At 39.0% G+C, this 17,567-nt stretch overlaps 1 protein-coding gene across 1 annotated transcript in view; it reads right to left on the bottom strand.

The window, feature by feature from the left end:
• The window catches only part of LOC133564517 (calsyntenin-2-like), a 700,915-nt gene that overhangs the window by 216,786 nt on the left and 466,562 nt on the right, over positions 1-17,567 (bottom strand). Inside the window, exon 5 of the mRNA XM_061918874.1 lies at positions 16,063-16,212. Within this exon, the coding sequence (XP_061774858.1) occupies positions 16,063-16,212 (150 nt within the window). The remainder of the gene's footprint in view (positions 1-16,062; positions 16,213-17,567) is intronic.

Below are 17,567 nucleotides of genomic sequence, written 5' to 3' on the forward strand. Positions count from 1 at the left end.
ACCCAAATATTTACTTGAGTAGAAGTAAAAAGAATGTTGTGAAAAAACTACTCAAGTACTGAGTAACTGATGAGTAACCTGATTACGGCAACAAATAATGTACAAAAACATAAAAATAGCAATGAGCAATTTCAAAGCCAGGAATATCTCTTAAGCAACTAAAACAATAATATATATTAAATAATAGTACATTAAAATAAAAAATAAAAATGGCACATTGAGCCACACTAACTTAACAGCACCATAGGCTCAGTAGGCATTCATTGATTTGATTGATTGATTGAGTGATTGAAACTTGTATTAGTAGATTGTAAAGTACAGTAAATATTCCGTACAATCGACCACTAAATGGTAACACCCCAATACGTTTTTCAACGTTTATCAATTACTTAATAAATGACCAAGTCAAGGTGATCTACCTCATATATACATATACATACACACATATCATTTATACACACACATATCATATAAACACAAACATATCATATATATATATATATATATATATATATATATATATATGTATATATATATACATACATTTATATATACAGTATATCATTTATAATTATTTATTTTGCCGTTTTTGTTGACATGTTAAAGGTGTTTTAATGAATATACATGCATGTTTAACATTTAGATTCCTATCTTTCATGAAGACAAGAATATAAGTTGGTGTATTACCTGATTCTGATGACTTGCATTGATTGGAATCAGACAGTATTGCTGATAACGTCCACGTTTTTAAATGGAAGAGAAAAAAAGTTCCTCTTTTCTGTCTAATACCACATGAAAGTCATTGGTTTTTGGCATCTTATTTGTCCAGCTTCCACATTCGTTTTTATACACTTTACAAGAAATACATTGGTGGCAAACTCCGTAGCTTACTAGTTTGTTTCCGCTGGCTTTCGGAGACTTATTTTGTTAGCGCAGGCGCGATGGAGCAGCACTTTTATTGTGAAGACAGGAACTGTGCGATCAGTTTTTAGGCTTTTGACGGGAAGTATGGTTGAAATAAAAATTGTCTTTTTTTCCTTTACACTTTTGATTGATTGATTTAAACTTTTATTATTAGATTGCACAGTACAGTACATATTCCGTACAGTTAACCACTAAATGGTAAAACCCCAATATGTTTTTCAACTTGTTTAAGTCGGGTCATGTGACCGCCTGGCTCTGTTTGATTGGTCCAACGTCACCAGTGACTGCATGTGATTGGTGAAAGGCAGGCATGCGTATCCTACTTTGAAGTTCTGTCATTAACCAAAACAAACATTAACAGATCGATAAAAAAAAGGAGCGAGTAGCGGAGTGAAAGTAGCGTTTATTTCTAGAAATATACTCAAGTAAAAGTAAAAGTATGTTGCATAAAAACTACTCGAAGTACAATTTATCCCAAAAGTTATTCAAGTAAATGTAACGGAGTAAATGTAGTGTGTTACTACCCACCTCTGAGCATAATGATAACAGTTGCTGCTTTGTGCATTGAGACACAACCTGTGCCTGCAAAGTTTTGAATATAAGATGTTTGAAAATGCCCCGGTAAACCACCGGCAGCAAACAGTAAAGTCTAATCTGTGTGAGACCTCAGGTGATATATTATTTTCACAGTCAGTACAACAGTATTATAAAGCCTCTAATGGGATTAATTCTAATTAAAAAATTGTTCCCTGTTGCTTTGTGTAAGCGCTTGAATGGAGGATATTTGTTTCATGTTTCTCACTCGGGCCCCTTTGAGGACTGTGTGAAAACTACACATTTAATCCTGTGTAGGTGTAGGAAGCACAGGAGTTGCCGAGGTGAACTGTGCAATGTTGCAATGGGGATACTTTGGTATTGTTTTTTTTTCTTCATGCTGCTCATGATAGCAAGCGACTAAGCGGACTACGGGGCATGTTTTTGATCTCCTCGGGGACAATCCAGCGGGAATCCACAGCTTGTTGGCATATAAACTGTGATGCCTCCAGCGTGTCTGCCGCAGGGTTTGTTGTCTCCACTGGGAGGTCCCCACGCACTTTTGCCCCCGACATTGATCCATATACTGTAAGTAAGGGTCCAGAATCTTGAGATGAGACACCCTGCACACAAAAACACGTTTTTTTTTTGCGACTTGCAGCTAGCTATAGGTTATATCAGTGTTTTTCAACCTGTTTTGAGCCAAGCCACATTTTTTTCATTGAAAAAATCCCAAGGCACACCACCAGCAGAAAACATTAAAACATGAAACTCAGCAGCCAAAATTGACAATAAAAAGACGTTCTTGCAATTGTTGGATTTTAATTAAAGGCCTACTGAAACCCACTACTACCGACCACGCATTCTGATAGTTTATACATCAATGATGAAATACTTACGTTGCAACACATGCTAATACGGCCTTTTTAGTTTACTAAATTGCAATTTTAAATTTCGCGCGAAGTGTTGTGTTGTGCAGTATGATGACGTCACCGGTTGTAGCGGACATTATTTTCCAGCCCGATCCAAGCTATAAGTAGTCTGCTTTAATCGCATAATTACACAGTATTCTGGACATCTGTGTTGCTGAATCTTTTGCAATTTGTTCAATTAATAATGGACAAGTCACAGTAGAAAGATGGAGGTGGGAAGCTTTTAGCCTTTAGCCACAAAAACACAGCCGGTGTTTCCTTGTTTAAAATTCCCGAAGATGAAGCTTTACTATGGATCAGAGCGGTCAAGCGGACATGGATCCTGACCACATGTCAACCGGCAGTTTTCAGTGAGAAAATTGTATTAATAAGTCACCTCTTACCGGAGATATCAGCGGAGCCTGCGTCCTCCTGCAGGTGCCGTGACAGCCCTCAGAGACTCTGGCGTCAACACACCCGTGGCCACACCCCTCAGACTTCAGGTACTATTTAATCTCATGAAAACACTAGCAACACAATAGCAGATAAGGGATTTTCCAGAATTATCCTAGTAAATGTGTCTAAAAACATCTGAATCGCTCTGACTGCCCTCGCCGTTATTTATTTAAATTTTTTTTCTCGTCCTTCACTCTAAATTTCGTCATCCACAAATCTTTCATCCTTGCTCAAATTAATGTGGAAATTGTCGCTTTTTCGGTCTGAATAGCTCTAGCTGCTGCTGGCTATGATTGTAAACAATGTGAGGATGTGAGGAGCTCTACAACCTGTGACGTCACGCGCACATCGTCTGCTACTTCCGGTAAAGGCAAGGCTTTTTTATTAGTGACCAAAAGTTGCGATCTTTATCATCGATGTTCTCTACTAAATCCGTTCAGCAAAAATATGGCAATATCGCGAAATGATCAAGTATGACACATAGAATGGACCTGCTATCCCCGTTTGTATAAGAACATCTCATTTCAGTAGGCCTTTAAAACCATAAACAACAATGCATCACTTTAGCTTTTGTCTTAAAGTAGGTTTGCTGTCAAAACCTGTCACATCACGCCGGAACTTATTTTGAAGTTTTTGGTGTTTTCCTATGCAGAGTGTTTTAGTTCTTGTCTTGCGCTCATATTTTTGGTGGCTTTTCCTGTTTTGTTGGTGTTTTCCTGTAGCAGTTTCATGTCTTCCTTGAACGCTATTCCCCGCACCTGCTTTGTTTTCGCAATAAAGACTATTTAAGTTGTGCAGACGCCATCCTTCTTTGTGGGGACATTGTTGATTGTCATGTCATGTTCGGATGTACTTTGTGGACGCCGTCTGCTCCACACGATGGATCTACACCTAACATCCACTGTAATGATACCAAGTACAGTAGCGTATCTAGTCGATAAAATGATTATATCAATATGGTTTGGATTTAAGCATCTTCTTTTTTTAAATTTTTTTTAACCTATATTATGTTTATAAACTCAGGATATATGTCCCTGGACACATGAGGACATTGAATATGAGCATATGACCACATTAAAAGAGTTACTAAAACGGCCTTCTTTCATCTCCGTAATATCGCAAAAATTTCGCTCCATTCTGTCCACTAAAGACGCTGAGATCATTATACATGCGTTTGTTACGTCTCGCCTCGATTACTGTAACGTATTATTTTCGGGTATCCAAATGTCTAGCATTAAAAGATTACAGTTGGTACAAAATGCGGCTGCTAGACTTTTGACAAGAACAAGAAAGTTTGATCACATTACGCCTGTACTGGCTCACCTGCACTGGCTTCCTGTGCACTTAAGATGTGACTTTAAGGTTTTACTAATTACGTATAAAATACTACACGGTCTAGCTCCAGCCTATCTTGCCGATTGTATTGTACCATATGTCCCGGCAAGAAATCTGCGTTCAAAGGACTCCGGCTTATTAGTGATTCCCAAAGCCCAAAAAAAGTCTGCGGTTTCATTTCGGGCTCCAGTACTCTGGAATGCCCTCCCGGTAACAGTTTGAGATGCTACCTCAGTAGAAGCATTTAAGTCTCACCTTAAAACTCATTTGTATACTCTAGCCTTTAAATAGACTCCCTTTTTAGACTCCCTTTTTAGATCCGCTTTGGACTGGACTCTCGCGGCTGTGTTGGATCCATTATGGATGAACTTTCACAGTATCATGTTATACCCGCTCGACATCCATTGCTTTCGTCCTCTCCAAGGTTCTCATAGTCATCATTGTCACCGACGTCCCACTGGGTGTGAGTTTTCATTGCCCTTATGTGGGCCTACCGAGGATATCGTAGTGGTTTGTGTTGTGGTTTGTGCAGCCCTTTGAGACACTAATGATTTAGGGCTATATAAGTAAACATTGATTGATTGATTGATTGATATCAACATTGATCCGATATATTTTGATCATATATTTTACACCATATTTCAAGTTTGTTAAACTTGTCCTCTGATACAGAGATTTTCAAAGTCTAATATTTTGTCCCTCTGTCCAAAAAGCCAAACAACAAATGTTTACTGCAGAGAACGCCGGTTCTCAGTCATTTTTTTTATACTCACTGCAGGTATTCCAGTCACTCCCCAGCCTCACCTGAAATGCTTTAGCGCCATGCACCCAAGCGGCAGACATGTCTCACATTTTGAAAAACCCATGCTCCAATCCTACAACAGCCCCAAGGCCCATTAGAATCCCTTAATCTGTGGCTGTGGCATTTACTTCTGCTTCTGCATCCTTGTCTTCATCGCTGCTGCCAAACATGGCTTGAAGAGACAACTGCCCTTTCATCACCAAGAGTGTATCCCCAGTATGTTTTGAATATGCACATCTAAAAATCTGTAGCTGACAAACATACACAAATATATTACAAAATTATTGGACAGACGACGGATGACAGGAACATCGGTCTTACACTTTGCAAGTCAGAACACGTGCATGTGGCTTTAAAACCACCTTCATCGCTACAATTAGGATGCATGACGATGTCTGGTGTGTGTCTGGCTTTCAAGTTGTCGCCGAGTCTCCTAAGTGTCTGCATCAACACGGTTCCTTTTAAAGTACTTGTTGTTTGTATTTACACTCGCTTCCCACCTTGTTTGTATTTTCTTAACCCTTTGGCATGAAGTACAGAAATAGACACGTCACAGCAGGGTGCCACGTTCTGTCACCTAGATGTGGAACAACCTTGATGTGCTAATATTAAAACTGGAAACAAATGAGGAACGCATTGACTGTTTTCTTTCATTGTGTCTTTTTTTGATGTTACATTGTTTGATTCCGTGACCTGAATTGTTGTGCAGTTTTCCATAAACTGCAAAGTACTCCAGTTAACAATCGCTTAAAGGCCTACTGAAACCCACTACTACCCACCACGCAGTCTGATAGTTTATATATCAATGATGAAATATTAACATTGCAACACATGCCAATACGGCCTTTTTAGTTTACTAAATTGCAATTTTAAATTTCCCGGGAGTTTCTTCTTGAAAACGTCGCGTAATCATGACGTGTACGCGTGACGTCACGGACTGTTAGGAAATATTAGCGCTGCACACACACACAGCTAAAAGTCGTCCGCTTTAACCGCATAATTACACAGTATTTTGGAGATCTGTGTTGCTGAATCTTTTGCAATTTGTTCAATTAATATTGGAGAAGTCAAAGTAGAAAGATGGAGTTCGGAAAATGTAGCCTTTAGCCACACAAACACACGGTGATTCCTTGTTTAAAAGTCCTTGAGGTGAAACTTAACTATGGATCAGAGCGGTCAAGCGAACATGGATCCCGACCAAATGTCAACCAGCGGGTTTCGGTGAGAAAATTGTGGTAAAAAGTAACTTCTTACCGGAGATCAGCTGAGCTTGCACCGTCAATAAAGCTGACGTCGACTACCCTGAGACACTGGCCTCAAGACACCCGTGGACATACCTCCGACTATCAAGTACTTTTAAACTCACTAAAACACTAGCAACACAATACAAAGATAAGGGATTTCCCAGAATTATCCTAGTAAATGTGTCTAAAAACATCTGAATCCGTCCCAATGCAATCGCGTTTTTTTTTCTAGTCCGTCGCTATCAATATCCTCAAACACGAATCTTTCATCCTCACTCAAATTAATGGGGAAATTGTCGTTTTCTCGGTCCGAAAAGCACTTTTTGTTGGAGGCTCCCATTAGAAACAATGTGAGGATGTGAGCAGCCATCAACGGGTGACGTCATTGTCTGCGACTTCCGGTAAAGATAGGGCTTTTCTTTTAGCGACCAAAAGTTGCGAATTTTATCGTGGTTGTTCTCTACTAAATCCTTTCAGCAAAAATATGGCAATATCGCGAAATGATCAAGTATGACACATAGAATGGCCATGCTATCCCCGTTAAATAAGAAAATCTCTTTTCAGTAGGCCTTTAAAATCCAGGCCCATTTACATTGTTTTTCTGTCCCTGGCCTATCTATTTAGTACTTCCAAACTCCAAGTGAAAAAGCGGATTGCAGAACTTAATTAAAGCAAAACATGTTGTCCAGGCTCCAGCACCCCCCGCGACCCAGAGAGGGACAAGCGGTAGAAAATGGATGCATGGATGGATCTTTAATATCAATATTTATGGAACATGACCACAAAAAATCTAGCTGTCATATTGCATCGTTGCATTTCTTTTCACAGTTTATGAACTTACATTCATATATTATTGAAGTAGCATTCAATGAATATATTTATAAATGATTTTTGAATTGTTGCTATTTTTAGAATATTTAAAAAAAAATCTCACGTACCCCTTGGCATTCCGTCAAGTAACCCCATGGGTACACGTACCCCCATTTGAGAACCACCGGTCTATTGCGACTAACTCATCAAGTCCCAGTTCACACTGTTGGTGTTTTTACTGAAAAGTGCTTGTAATGTGTCCGTATATGTCTTGTGGTGTTGTTAACTCTCACGGTTGTGTTGGATCTACTATGGATTGAACTTTCACAGTATCATGTTAGACCCGCTCGACATCCATTGCTTTCGGTTCCCCTAGAGAGGGGGTAGGCAGGGGAAGGGAGGTTGCCCACATATGCGGTCCTCTCCAAGGTTTCTCATAGTCATCATAGTCACCGACGTCCCACTGGGTGTGAGTTTTCCTTGCCTTTATGTGGGCTCTACTGAGGATGTCGTTGTGGTTTGTGCAGCCCTTTGAGACACTAGTGATTTAGGGCTATATAAATAATCATTGATTGATTGATTGATTGATGTTTACAGTTTTTACTAGTTTACATTACCATCTTACCAACAACTAGGGCTGCAACTAACGACTATTTTAAGAGTCGAGTATTCATCAACTATAACGATTCGTAGACTAATCCGAATATGAAGCACACACCTGTATAATAGCTCTGATTCAGTCATGGGTTTATAAATTAAGATTGAGATGTTTTTAGGCTAACAATGATTATGTCAATATGTTTTGGCATCACAACTTCTTTTGTTATTTTTGAATTTATATTATGTTTATAAACTCAGGAAATATGTCCCTGTACACATGAGGACTTTGAATATGACGAGACTATGATCCTGTAACGAGTTGGTATCGGATTGATTAGTAACACTTCAGAAAACAACTGTCAGTACACAGTTTGTCGCTACATCTTTAACTGCAAGTTAAAACTCTACTATGCAAAGCCAAAGCCATTTATCAACAACACCCAGAAACGCTGCCGGCTTCGCTGAGCCCGAGCGCATCTAAGATGGACTGATGCAAAGTGTAAAAGGGTTCTGTGGTCTGACAAATCCGCATTTTAAAATGTCTTTGGAAACTATGGATGTTGTGTCCTCCGGACCAATGAGGAAAAGAACCAATCAGACTGATAAATTTGTGGTATCATCCACAACTAATGTTAAATATCGAACGACAGAAGAATAAGTGGTCATTACATTTTAACAGACCTGTAGATAGAACATGTTAAAAGAGAAAGTAAGCATATATTAACAGTAAATGAAAAAGTAGATTAATAATTCATTTTATACCACTTGTCCATCATAATTTTGACAAAATAATAGAATATGTCAGCAGGCAAATTTCGGAGGCTTTGTTTGCTTACTTACAAATAAAAGACAAGTTGTCTTGTATGTTCACTATTTTATTTAAGGACAAACTTGCAATAAGAAACATATGTTTGATGTACCGTAAGATTTTTTGTTTAAATAAAGCCAACAAAGCAATTTTTTGTGGTCCCCTTTATTTAGAAAAGTACCGAAAAGTACCAAAATGTATGCAAATCATTTTGGTACTGGTATCAAAATATTGGTATCGTGACAACACTAGAGTGCCATGAATTGTGCTAAAAGCCATAGCTATGGCTTTTAGCTCTATTCTTAACCTATAACTTGACGTTTGGTGCAAGATCTAAAGGTCTCACTAATGTTCACTGGCACAACCAACGTTCCCTCTATAGAAACGCACCTGTGCAATTGCACACTGCTCACGCGTCCTCTGCGCACGGCAAATCTAGGCCACGCACAAACTCGAATAAAAAGATAAGCGCATAACAGTGTGCACGTCTGCTCACATATGAAAAATCGGGGGGAAATTGGGCACAACCACACTGGTCAATGAGCTAAGAGACACAGGTTGTCAACTCATTGTCCAGTGGCACTCCTTAGGTGTCAGGTGGTGAAGTGAAGTGAATTATATTTATATAGCGCTTTTTCTCTAGTGGCTCAAGGCACTTTACATAGTGAAACCCAATATCTAAGTTACATTTAAACCAGTGTGGGTGACACTGGGAGCGGGTGGGTACAGTAAAGTGTCCTGCCCAAGGACACAACGGCATTGACTAGGATGGCGGAAGCCGGGGATCGAACCTGGAACCCTCAAGTTGCTAGCACGGCCACTCAATTAACCGACTATAAATGGAAATTAAGTCGGTAAGTTTACCAGCGCCAAGAGGACTATGAACTATTTATTTTGAACTGTGCTGCTCAATAGGCTGCAACAAAAATAATAAAAATATTATTGAACGATCGTCAACTTAAAAATGAAGGGGAAGTGCAGGTAAAAACAAAGCATGTATTTTTTTATGTAAACACAGGACAGTAAAAATAGTAGCAATAAAAACAAACAACACAACAACGCCACAGCTATCGAGCTTACTCAAAAACAATATACATTGTGATGATGATGTGTTTAATAAGCGCAACACAGTCAATCAGTCAAACAATCAATCAAACTTTATTTGTATAGCACTTTCCATGCGCAGGCAAGTGGCAGCACAAAGTGCTTTACAAAAAAAAAAAAATTGAAAGAAGAGATGAAAACACAGAGCACTATTGACAAAAACTAAAATTGCCATGGCACTGAGGATTAAGGAAAAATGACACCTTTGAGGCTTTCACACTGAAGAATAATTAAATTAACACCATCCAAAATTAATAATATTAATATGAAATTAATTAGAACAATATGTGAAAATTAAATATAAACAATACATTAAAAACCTAATACAAACATAATATTTAGAGAATAGGAGTAGTAATAATGGCAATAAATAAAATATTAAATAACACAATAAAAATATAATTACAAAAAAAATAAATAAATGAGAATAACATGATCAGTATATAGACAAGGGTTAGCTGGGGGACGATTGGCTGATTTTAGTTGATAAAATCCGCTACACCTCCCTGATACCGAAGTACATGTCAAACTACTTCCTCAACCGCCATAACCACAACACCAGGGGGAGCTCCACAAACCGCACTAAACCCAGATTCCCATCTAACAAAGGTCTTAACTCATTCTCTTTCTATGCCACATCAATGTGGAATGCACTCCTAACAGGTGTAAAAGTAAGTGCATCTCTATATTCCTTCAAAACCGCTCCAAAACAACACTTCCAGTCAACTTCAACCCTTTACTAATACCCTCCTCCATTCACATCCCATCTCCCCGGATTGTAAATAACCTAATGTAAATAATCAAATGTATTATAAATGTTAACCCCGCCTTATGCCCGATTGTAGTTGAGATAGGCACCAGCGCCCTCCGCGACCCCAAAGGGAATAAGCGGTAGGAAATGGATGGATGGATGGTATTTCTAATGTATTTACTTCCTCTTATGCTAACTGAACTCACTATGTCCTCTGCTGGCTGTACATATCCTACTAAGTAAGACCTACACTGTTTCAAAGTCCATTTCTCTGTTGATGCAATTGTTGATGACTGATGTACTGATATCAACCAAAGCTCCTCATCCCACCCCCCGGATTGTAAATAATGTAAATAATTCAACGTATATACTATGATGATTAACTTGTGTGATGACTGTATTATGCTGATAGTATATATTTGTACCATGAATTGATTAACGTGGACCCCGACCTAAACAAGTTGAAAAACCTATTCGGGTGTACCCATTTAGTGGTCAATTTTACGGAATATGTACTGAACTGTGCAATCTACTAATAAAAGTTTCAATCAATCAATACAAATAAAATGATAGTAGGCGGTGTAGCAGCCGTGCAAGCGACTTTAGGGTTCCTGGTTCACAACCAGCGTCTGCCATCCAAGTCACGGTGGTTGTGTCCTTGGGCAGGACTCGTTACTCACCTTGCTCCTGATGGGTCGTGGTCAGTGCCTTGCCGCACAGCTTCCCCCATCAGTGTGGGTATGTGTGTGAATGGGTGAATGTGACGTATAATCGTGCAGGTATAGTAAAGCGCTATATAAATACAGACTATTTACCATAGTTAAAGCTATATTTACAATTGATCAATCAATTAAAGTTTATTTATACAGCCCTAAATCACAAGTGTCTCAAAGGGCTGCACAAGCCAAAACGACAACCTCGGCTCAGATCCCACATCAGGGCATGAACAAACTCAACCCAATGGGATTATAGTGAGAAACCTTTTTACTGTCGGAGGTAAAGCTCAGTTGGTAGAGTGGCCGTGCCAGCAACTTGAGGGTTCCAGGTTCGATCCCCGCTTCTGCCATCCTAGTCACTGCCGTTGTGTCCTTGGGCAAGAAACTTTACCCACCTGCTCCCAGTGCCGCCCACACTGGTTTGAATGTAACTTAGATGTTGGGTTTCACTATGTAAAGCGCTTTGTGTCACTAGAGAAAAAGCGCTATATAAATATAATTCACTTCACTTCGCTTCACTTCATTGTCTCTCTGTTGTTAGATAGCTGGCTCACCAGCTACTTATCCTACCGTGGAGGGTTGGAGATATCCGACGTGCCTGCACTTTAAAAGTTCCCGCATTACAGACGTAAATTATTTAAGAAAACAAGGTCTGCTTTGCAATTCAAGCAAGTTATTTGTGTTTTCGATGTGTTTTAGGTGAAATATTCCAATGCCTTTTGATTATTTCACAAGCAGTGTTGCATTGACTGCAATGACTCACGCACTTGAGTCATGCGTAATGACATTACGACTATCGGAAAGAAAAAAATTTCAGCGACAAATTGTGTTATCGATTTCTGTCGACGAGTAATGTATTTTTCAGAGTATAAGTCGCTCCGGAGTAGAAGTCTCACCTGCCAAAAATGCATAATAAAGATGGAAAAAAAACATATATAAGTCGCACTGGAGTATAAGTCGCATTTTTGGGGGAAATGTATTTGATAAAACCCAACACCAAGAATAGACATTTGAAAAGCAATTTTAAATAAATGAAGAATAGTGAACAAAAAGCTGAATAAGTGTATGTTATATGACGCATAAATAACCAACTGAGAAGGTGCCTGGTATGTTAACGTAACATATTATGGTAAGAGTCATTCAAATAACTATAACATATAGAACATGCGTTTACGTTTACCAAACAATCTGTCACTCCTAATCGATAAATTCTATGAAATCTTATACGTCTAGTCTCTTACGTGAATGAGCTAAATAATATTATTTGGTATTTTACGGTAATGTGTTAATAATTTCACACATAAGTCGCTCCCGAGTATAAGTCGCACCCCCGGCCAAACTATGAAAAAAACTGCGACTTATAGTCCGAAAAATACGGTAGTTGCAATCGTACCATCAACTCTTCTGGAGATGTGACATTAGTGACGCTGTCATTGCGCAGATGACACACGTCTACACGTGTTTATCTGCCATTGCGTGTTTCATTGTTGTATTGCGTTCGCAGACAGGGTGTGTTTCTGGTTTGGAGTTGTGAGGCTCAAAGCAGACACTTGTCTCTTTGCATTGCTCTTGTTAGAGGTGCCGTGACAGCTCTCTCGAGCGCCATCTTCATATGTCAGGGAGCTCTTTCTAAAGTGATGTTGATCACAGCAGGGAAACTTGACAAGATGATTATTCAGGGAATGGGGGATTGAAAAGGCGAGGAAGGCTTTAAATGGGAAAGCAAAGAAACAGAAAAATAGAGGGTGTTGCAAAAAGGGCTTTATGCTGCAGATTGCGATAACAATCATCCTTAAGTAAGATCGGCCAGTACATATCGCATGTATTAACTTTTAATTGTTATCACTATTATAATCAGAAATAAACACAGGATGATAACAAAACATAACAACACTATTTAAATTAGCTCCCTATTCTCTCTAAATACATACAATTATTTGAGCAAAAAAAAGTTAAAGGTTCACAATGCCAAACAAAACCCAAAACTGTTATCTACTTTTTTCATTTCAATGTTCAGTTTTTTGCCATAATAGTCTTCTTGTGTCCAGGAACTTTACAAATGAGAATTTACAAACAAAACAAAACAAACAAAAACATTCAAAATTATTTTGTGAAAACTAAAATAGTGATTCAATCGATCATTTACTGATTTTATCCTTGGTATGGAAATGACTGATTTATGGATCAAGCCCGTCCTCCCAATATGTGTACGCCTCACTGTCATACAGAAACACAACTTTTTGACTTGTAGGTCACATTGGGTTAAAAAAACAACAACACGATATGATATACATATATATATTTATATATATATATCTCCAAAGACATGCACCTGGGGATAGGTTGATTGGCAACACTAAATTGGCCCTAGTGTGTGAATGTGAGTGTGAATGTTGTCTGTCTATTTGTGTTGGCCCTGCGATGAGGTGGCGACTTGTCCAGGGTGTACCCTGCCTTCCGCCCGATTGTAGCTGAGATAGGCGCCAGCGCCCCCCGCGACCCCAAGAAGGGAATAAGCGGTAGGAAATGGATGGGATGGATGGATATATACACATTACATATATGTATATATAACATATGTATGTATATATGTCAGATCTATCTATCTATCTATCTCTCTCTCTCTCTCTCTCTCTCTCTCTCTATATATATATATATATATATATATATATATATATATATATATATATATATATATATATAGTCATGTCTTGTAATCATGTTTTGTTTGGTTATGTCCTGTTACGTCAAGACTCAGTTAGTTCCTGTTTTTTCACTCCCTTGTTTTGGCGACCAATTAGTTTCACCTGTCTCACGTGTTGGACTCACGCACCTGGTTTTAATCACAGAGACTATTTAAGCCTGTCACTTTCTGCTGGTCATTCTGGCGTCATCACTCTGTTTATGTATCACTCTGATTCATGCCATGTTTACTGCTTCATGCCATTTCATAGTTCATGCTGCTCTGCTCTTTTCTTTCCAAGTAAGTTTTCTTAATTCATGTCACATTTAGCGAGTCTTGTGTTTCATGTCCATAGTTTTGCCTTTGTGGTAGTTTTTTTTTCTTAGCCAAGTTTGTTCTCCGCCTTGTGCGCGTCTTTTGTTTGCACTTTTTTATAGATATATTCAACCATGTATTCACCTTCACGTCATGTCCAGTCCAGTCTTTTTTTCATCTCAGGAAAACTATCCATGCAGTAAACTGCCCCATAGTCCACAGTCTGGACATGTATATACACACACACACAAGTGGGGCAAACAAGTATTTAGTTAGCCACCTATTTTAATTAATTAATTGGTAAATTTCTCTGTAAAATAAGTATATAGCAAGTATAGCACACGGTGCTGCCTTTCAAGTAACGATCCACAGTAAAGTACATGTACACTCAAAATAAATTGTGTGATTAACCTGTGTATATAGACGATTAATGCGATGATCTTTTGTAATTAGTCCCACGATTGGACTCGTTATTTTTGACATCCCTAAGATATATATATCACGTTGTTAGAACTATCATGCGAGCTGCACATTAAAGTTTGGTGAGCCAAGCCATGACTATCACTGATCCCAACACTTTTAATGTAATGAAGGGGAATATTGACCAACATTTAATATAGAGTAGAGTTGTACAGTATAGCGGTATTGGTATAGTACCACAGTAGTAATGAATCATATTTGGGACTATATACATAAAACGTACTGGTCAAGTACAAGTATCATCCCTGCAGGACGAGGAATAGCTAAACATGCTTCACTACACACCGTAGCTCACCGGCGTCACAATGTAAACAAACGCCATTTGTGAAGCAACACTTCACATCCATTGTTATGATACCAAGTACAGGAGTGTATCCAGTCAATACTACTAGGATTAGATTGATATTTATTAGCATCACAAAATCTTTTTTCGTTTTTTTAAATATGTTTATTATGTTCATAAACTCAGGAAATATATCCCTGTACACATGAGGACTTTGAATATGACCAATGTATGATCCTGTAACGACTTGGTACCTATTGATACCTACATTTGTGGTATCATCCAGAACCAATGTAATGCATCCAAACAACAGAAGAATAAGTGATTATTACATTTTAGCAGAATTGTAGATAGAACATGTTAAAAGAGAAAGTAAGCAGGCATTAACAGTAAGTGAACAAGTAGATTAATAATACATTTTCTACCATTTGTCCTTAATAAATTTGACAAAATAATAGAATGGAAGATGACAAAATGTTACTGCATATGCCAGCAGCTAAATTAGGAGCCTTTGTTTGCTTATTTACCACTAAAAGACAAGTTGTATGTCTTGTATGTTCACTAGTTTATTCAAGGACAAATTTGCAATAAGAAACATATGTTTAATGTACCTCAAGATTTTTTGTTAAAATAAGGTCAATAATGCAATTTTCTGTGGTCTGCTTTGTTTAGAAAAATATCGAAAGTACCGAAAAGTATCAAAATACATTTTGGTACTGGTACCTGTACTAAAATATTGGTATCGGGACAACACAAATTTTTTACACAATTTTTTTAGACATCTCTATTTTGGATGTGTTTGACTGGTGGGAAAACGAGAGCTGTTTTTAACTAAAGACAAGACTGTTGACAGTAAAAAAAAGCTGACCTTGCACCATTGCACTTACAATAGTTGATACAATGGGCAGCTATAATAAAAAAACAGTTTGCTTTGCTCTCACCTTCTCCTCATCGCCGCTCCACTTGGTTAGCATGGCTACATTTATTTTTGACATTGGCTGATTACGTGTTTTGTCACCGAAATCAGTCAGTACTGTTTGGTGGCTTTTTGATCTCTACACTGAATTGATTACAAATTGGAAAAAAAATACTCCACTAAAATAAATACTTCATTAAGCACATTTTGAGGAAGGTTATAAAAAAAAGTACAAACCCCTCGTGCCACAATGCTTCCCACAAAACCACAAGTCTCTTGTGCGCTTGAGACAACTGATCACACACAAACAAAGGCATCTGCATTTCCCAATGTACAAACACACAATATTTGTGTACACACACACAAGCAAAAAGCAAAAAGACAGCTCACCTTGCCAGCCGGGTTTGCAGACAGGTTTGACGTCAATGCGGACGGAGACGCTGTGCAAAGCTCTCTTCTGACCGCAGTCCCAGGCAATCACCTGGATCTCATACTGTTGCTCTCGGTCATAGCTCAGCTTCTCTGTGTTCCGGATGTTACCTAATCAGGAGAGAGTCACAAACAGTCAATTTAAGGAATACATCTCTGCATACATTGATCAATTTTCCCTTGTTGATCAATAAAGTTTGTCTAAGTCTAATCTAACTATATTTAGAATATGAGAGCAGTGTACAGTGTACAGTGACATTGTGGTTACGACATCTGCCTCACAGTAATGAGATCTGAAGCTCTGCAGGAACATCTGTGTGGGGTTTGCATTTTTCCTCATGCTTGCATAGACTTTCTCCAAATAGCTTCCTCCTGCATCCATAAACATGCATGTTAGGCTAATTCAGGGGTCGGCAACCAGCGGCTCTGGAGCCGCATGCGGCTCTTTAGCCATTCTAATGTGGCTCAGCTGCATAATCGCCGAAGCCCCCCCCCGAGTGTTTTGGTGCCTCTCCCGGACATCACCCGGGGTTAACATTCTCCCATTTTCACTCGGACTACAATATTGAAGGCGTGCCATGATGGCTTTACTTTTGACGTCCTCTACAACATGTCATCGCGCCCGCCTTTACGCCATGCTATCTGCGTGCCGGCCGGACGCATGCAATTTGCTGCTTCTGTCGTCACACGTCTGAGATTGCAAGGCATACTTGGTGATACAAGTTACACTGAAGGTTGTGATATAAACAACCTTAACACTCTTACTAATATGCGCCACAATGTGAACCCACACCAAACAAGAATAACAAACACATTTCGGGAGAACATCCTCACAGTAACACAACATAAACGCAACATAACAATTACCCAGAATCCCAAGTATCCATGATATTGCATGGCTATCTTATACACCCCCATGCCCCCAACCCCGCCCACCTCAACCAACGCACGGGGTGTATAATATAGCGATCGCAAAAAAGTGACGGCTCCCGGAGTGTTATCCAGCGTCATATAGAAATATATGTAGTGTTCATCGTGTGAGGCAATGCAAATTAAACAATAATAAAAAAAAAAAATAACGTTTTGATTTGGTCCCGGTTATCGGGGACTGTTATTACTGACAGACAACTGTCGCGGTGTGACTGCAGCCAGGGCAACGTTTCTGTCGCTTTCACTAATTTTCCGCTTTTCCACTAACGCAGGGGTAGGCAACTCAGAACGATGAAAGAACCATTTTGGACCTAAATAGCAAAAATTGTCTCTGTCTGGAGCCAACAGGGAGCCAATCTTCCAATCACCACACCGTGATTGGTAGACTACTTCAGCTCCGCACACAACGCTGTCAAGCGCCATTCATATAAGACTGGCGGGCCGCACGAACATTAAACTTTCATATTAAGGTGTGGGCCGCAAAATAACGCCAATTGCGGCCTTCGGGCCGCGTGTCTGAGACCCCTGCTTTATAC

Source organism: Nerophis ophidion, linkage group LG13 (assembly GCF_033978795.1).
Source record: "Nerophis ophidion isolate RoL-2023_Sa linkage group LG13, RoL_Noph_v1.0, whole genome shotgun sequence".
In the NCBI taxonomy this organism is placed as follows: Eukaryota; Metazoa; Chordata; class Actinopteri; order Syngnathiformes; family Syngnathidae; genus Nerophis; species Nerophis ophidion.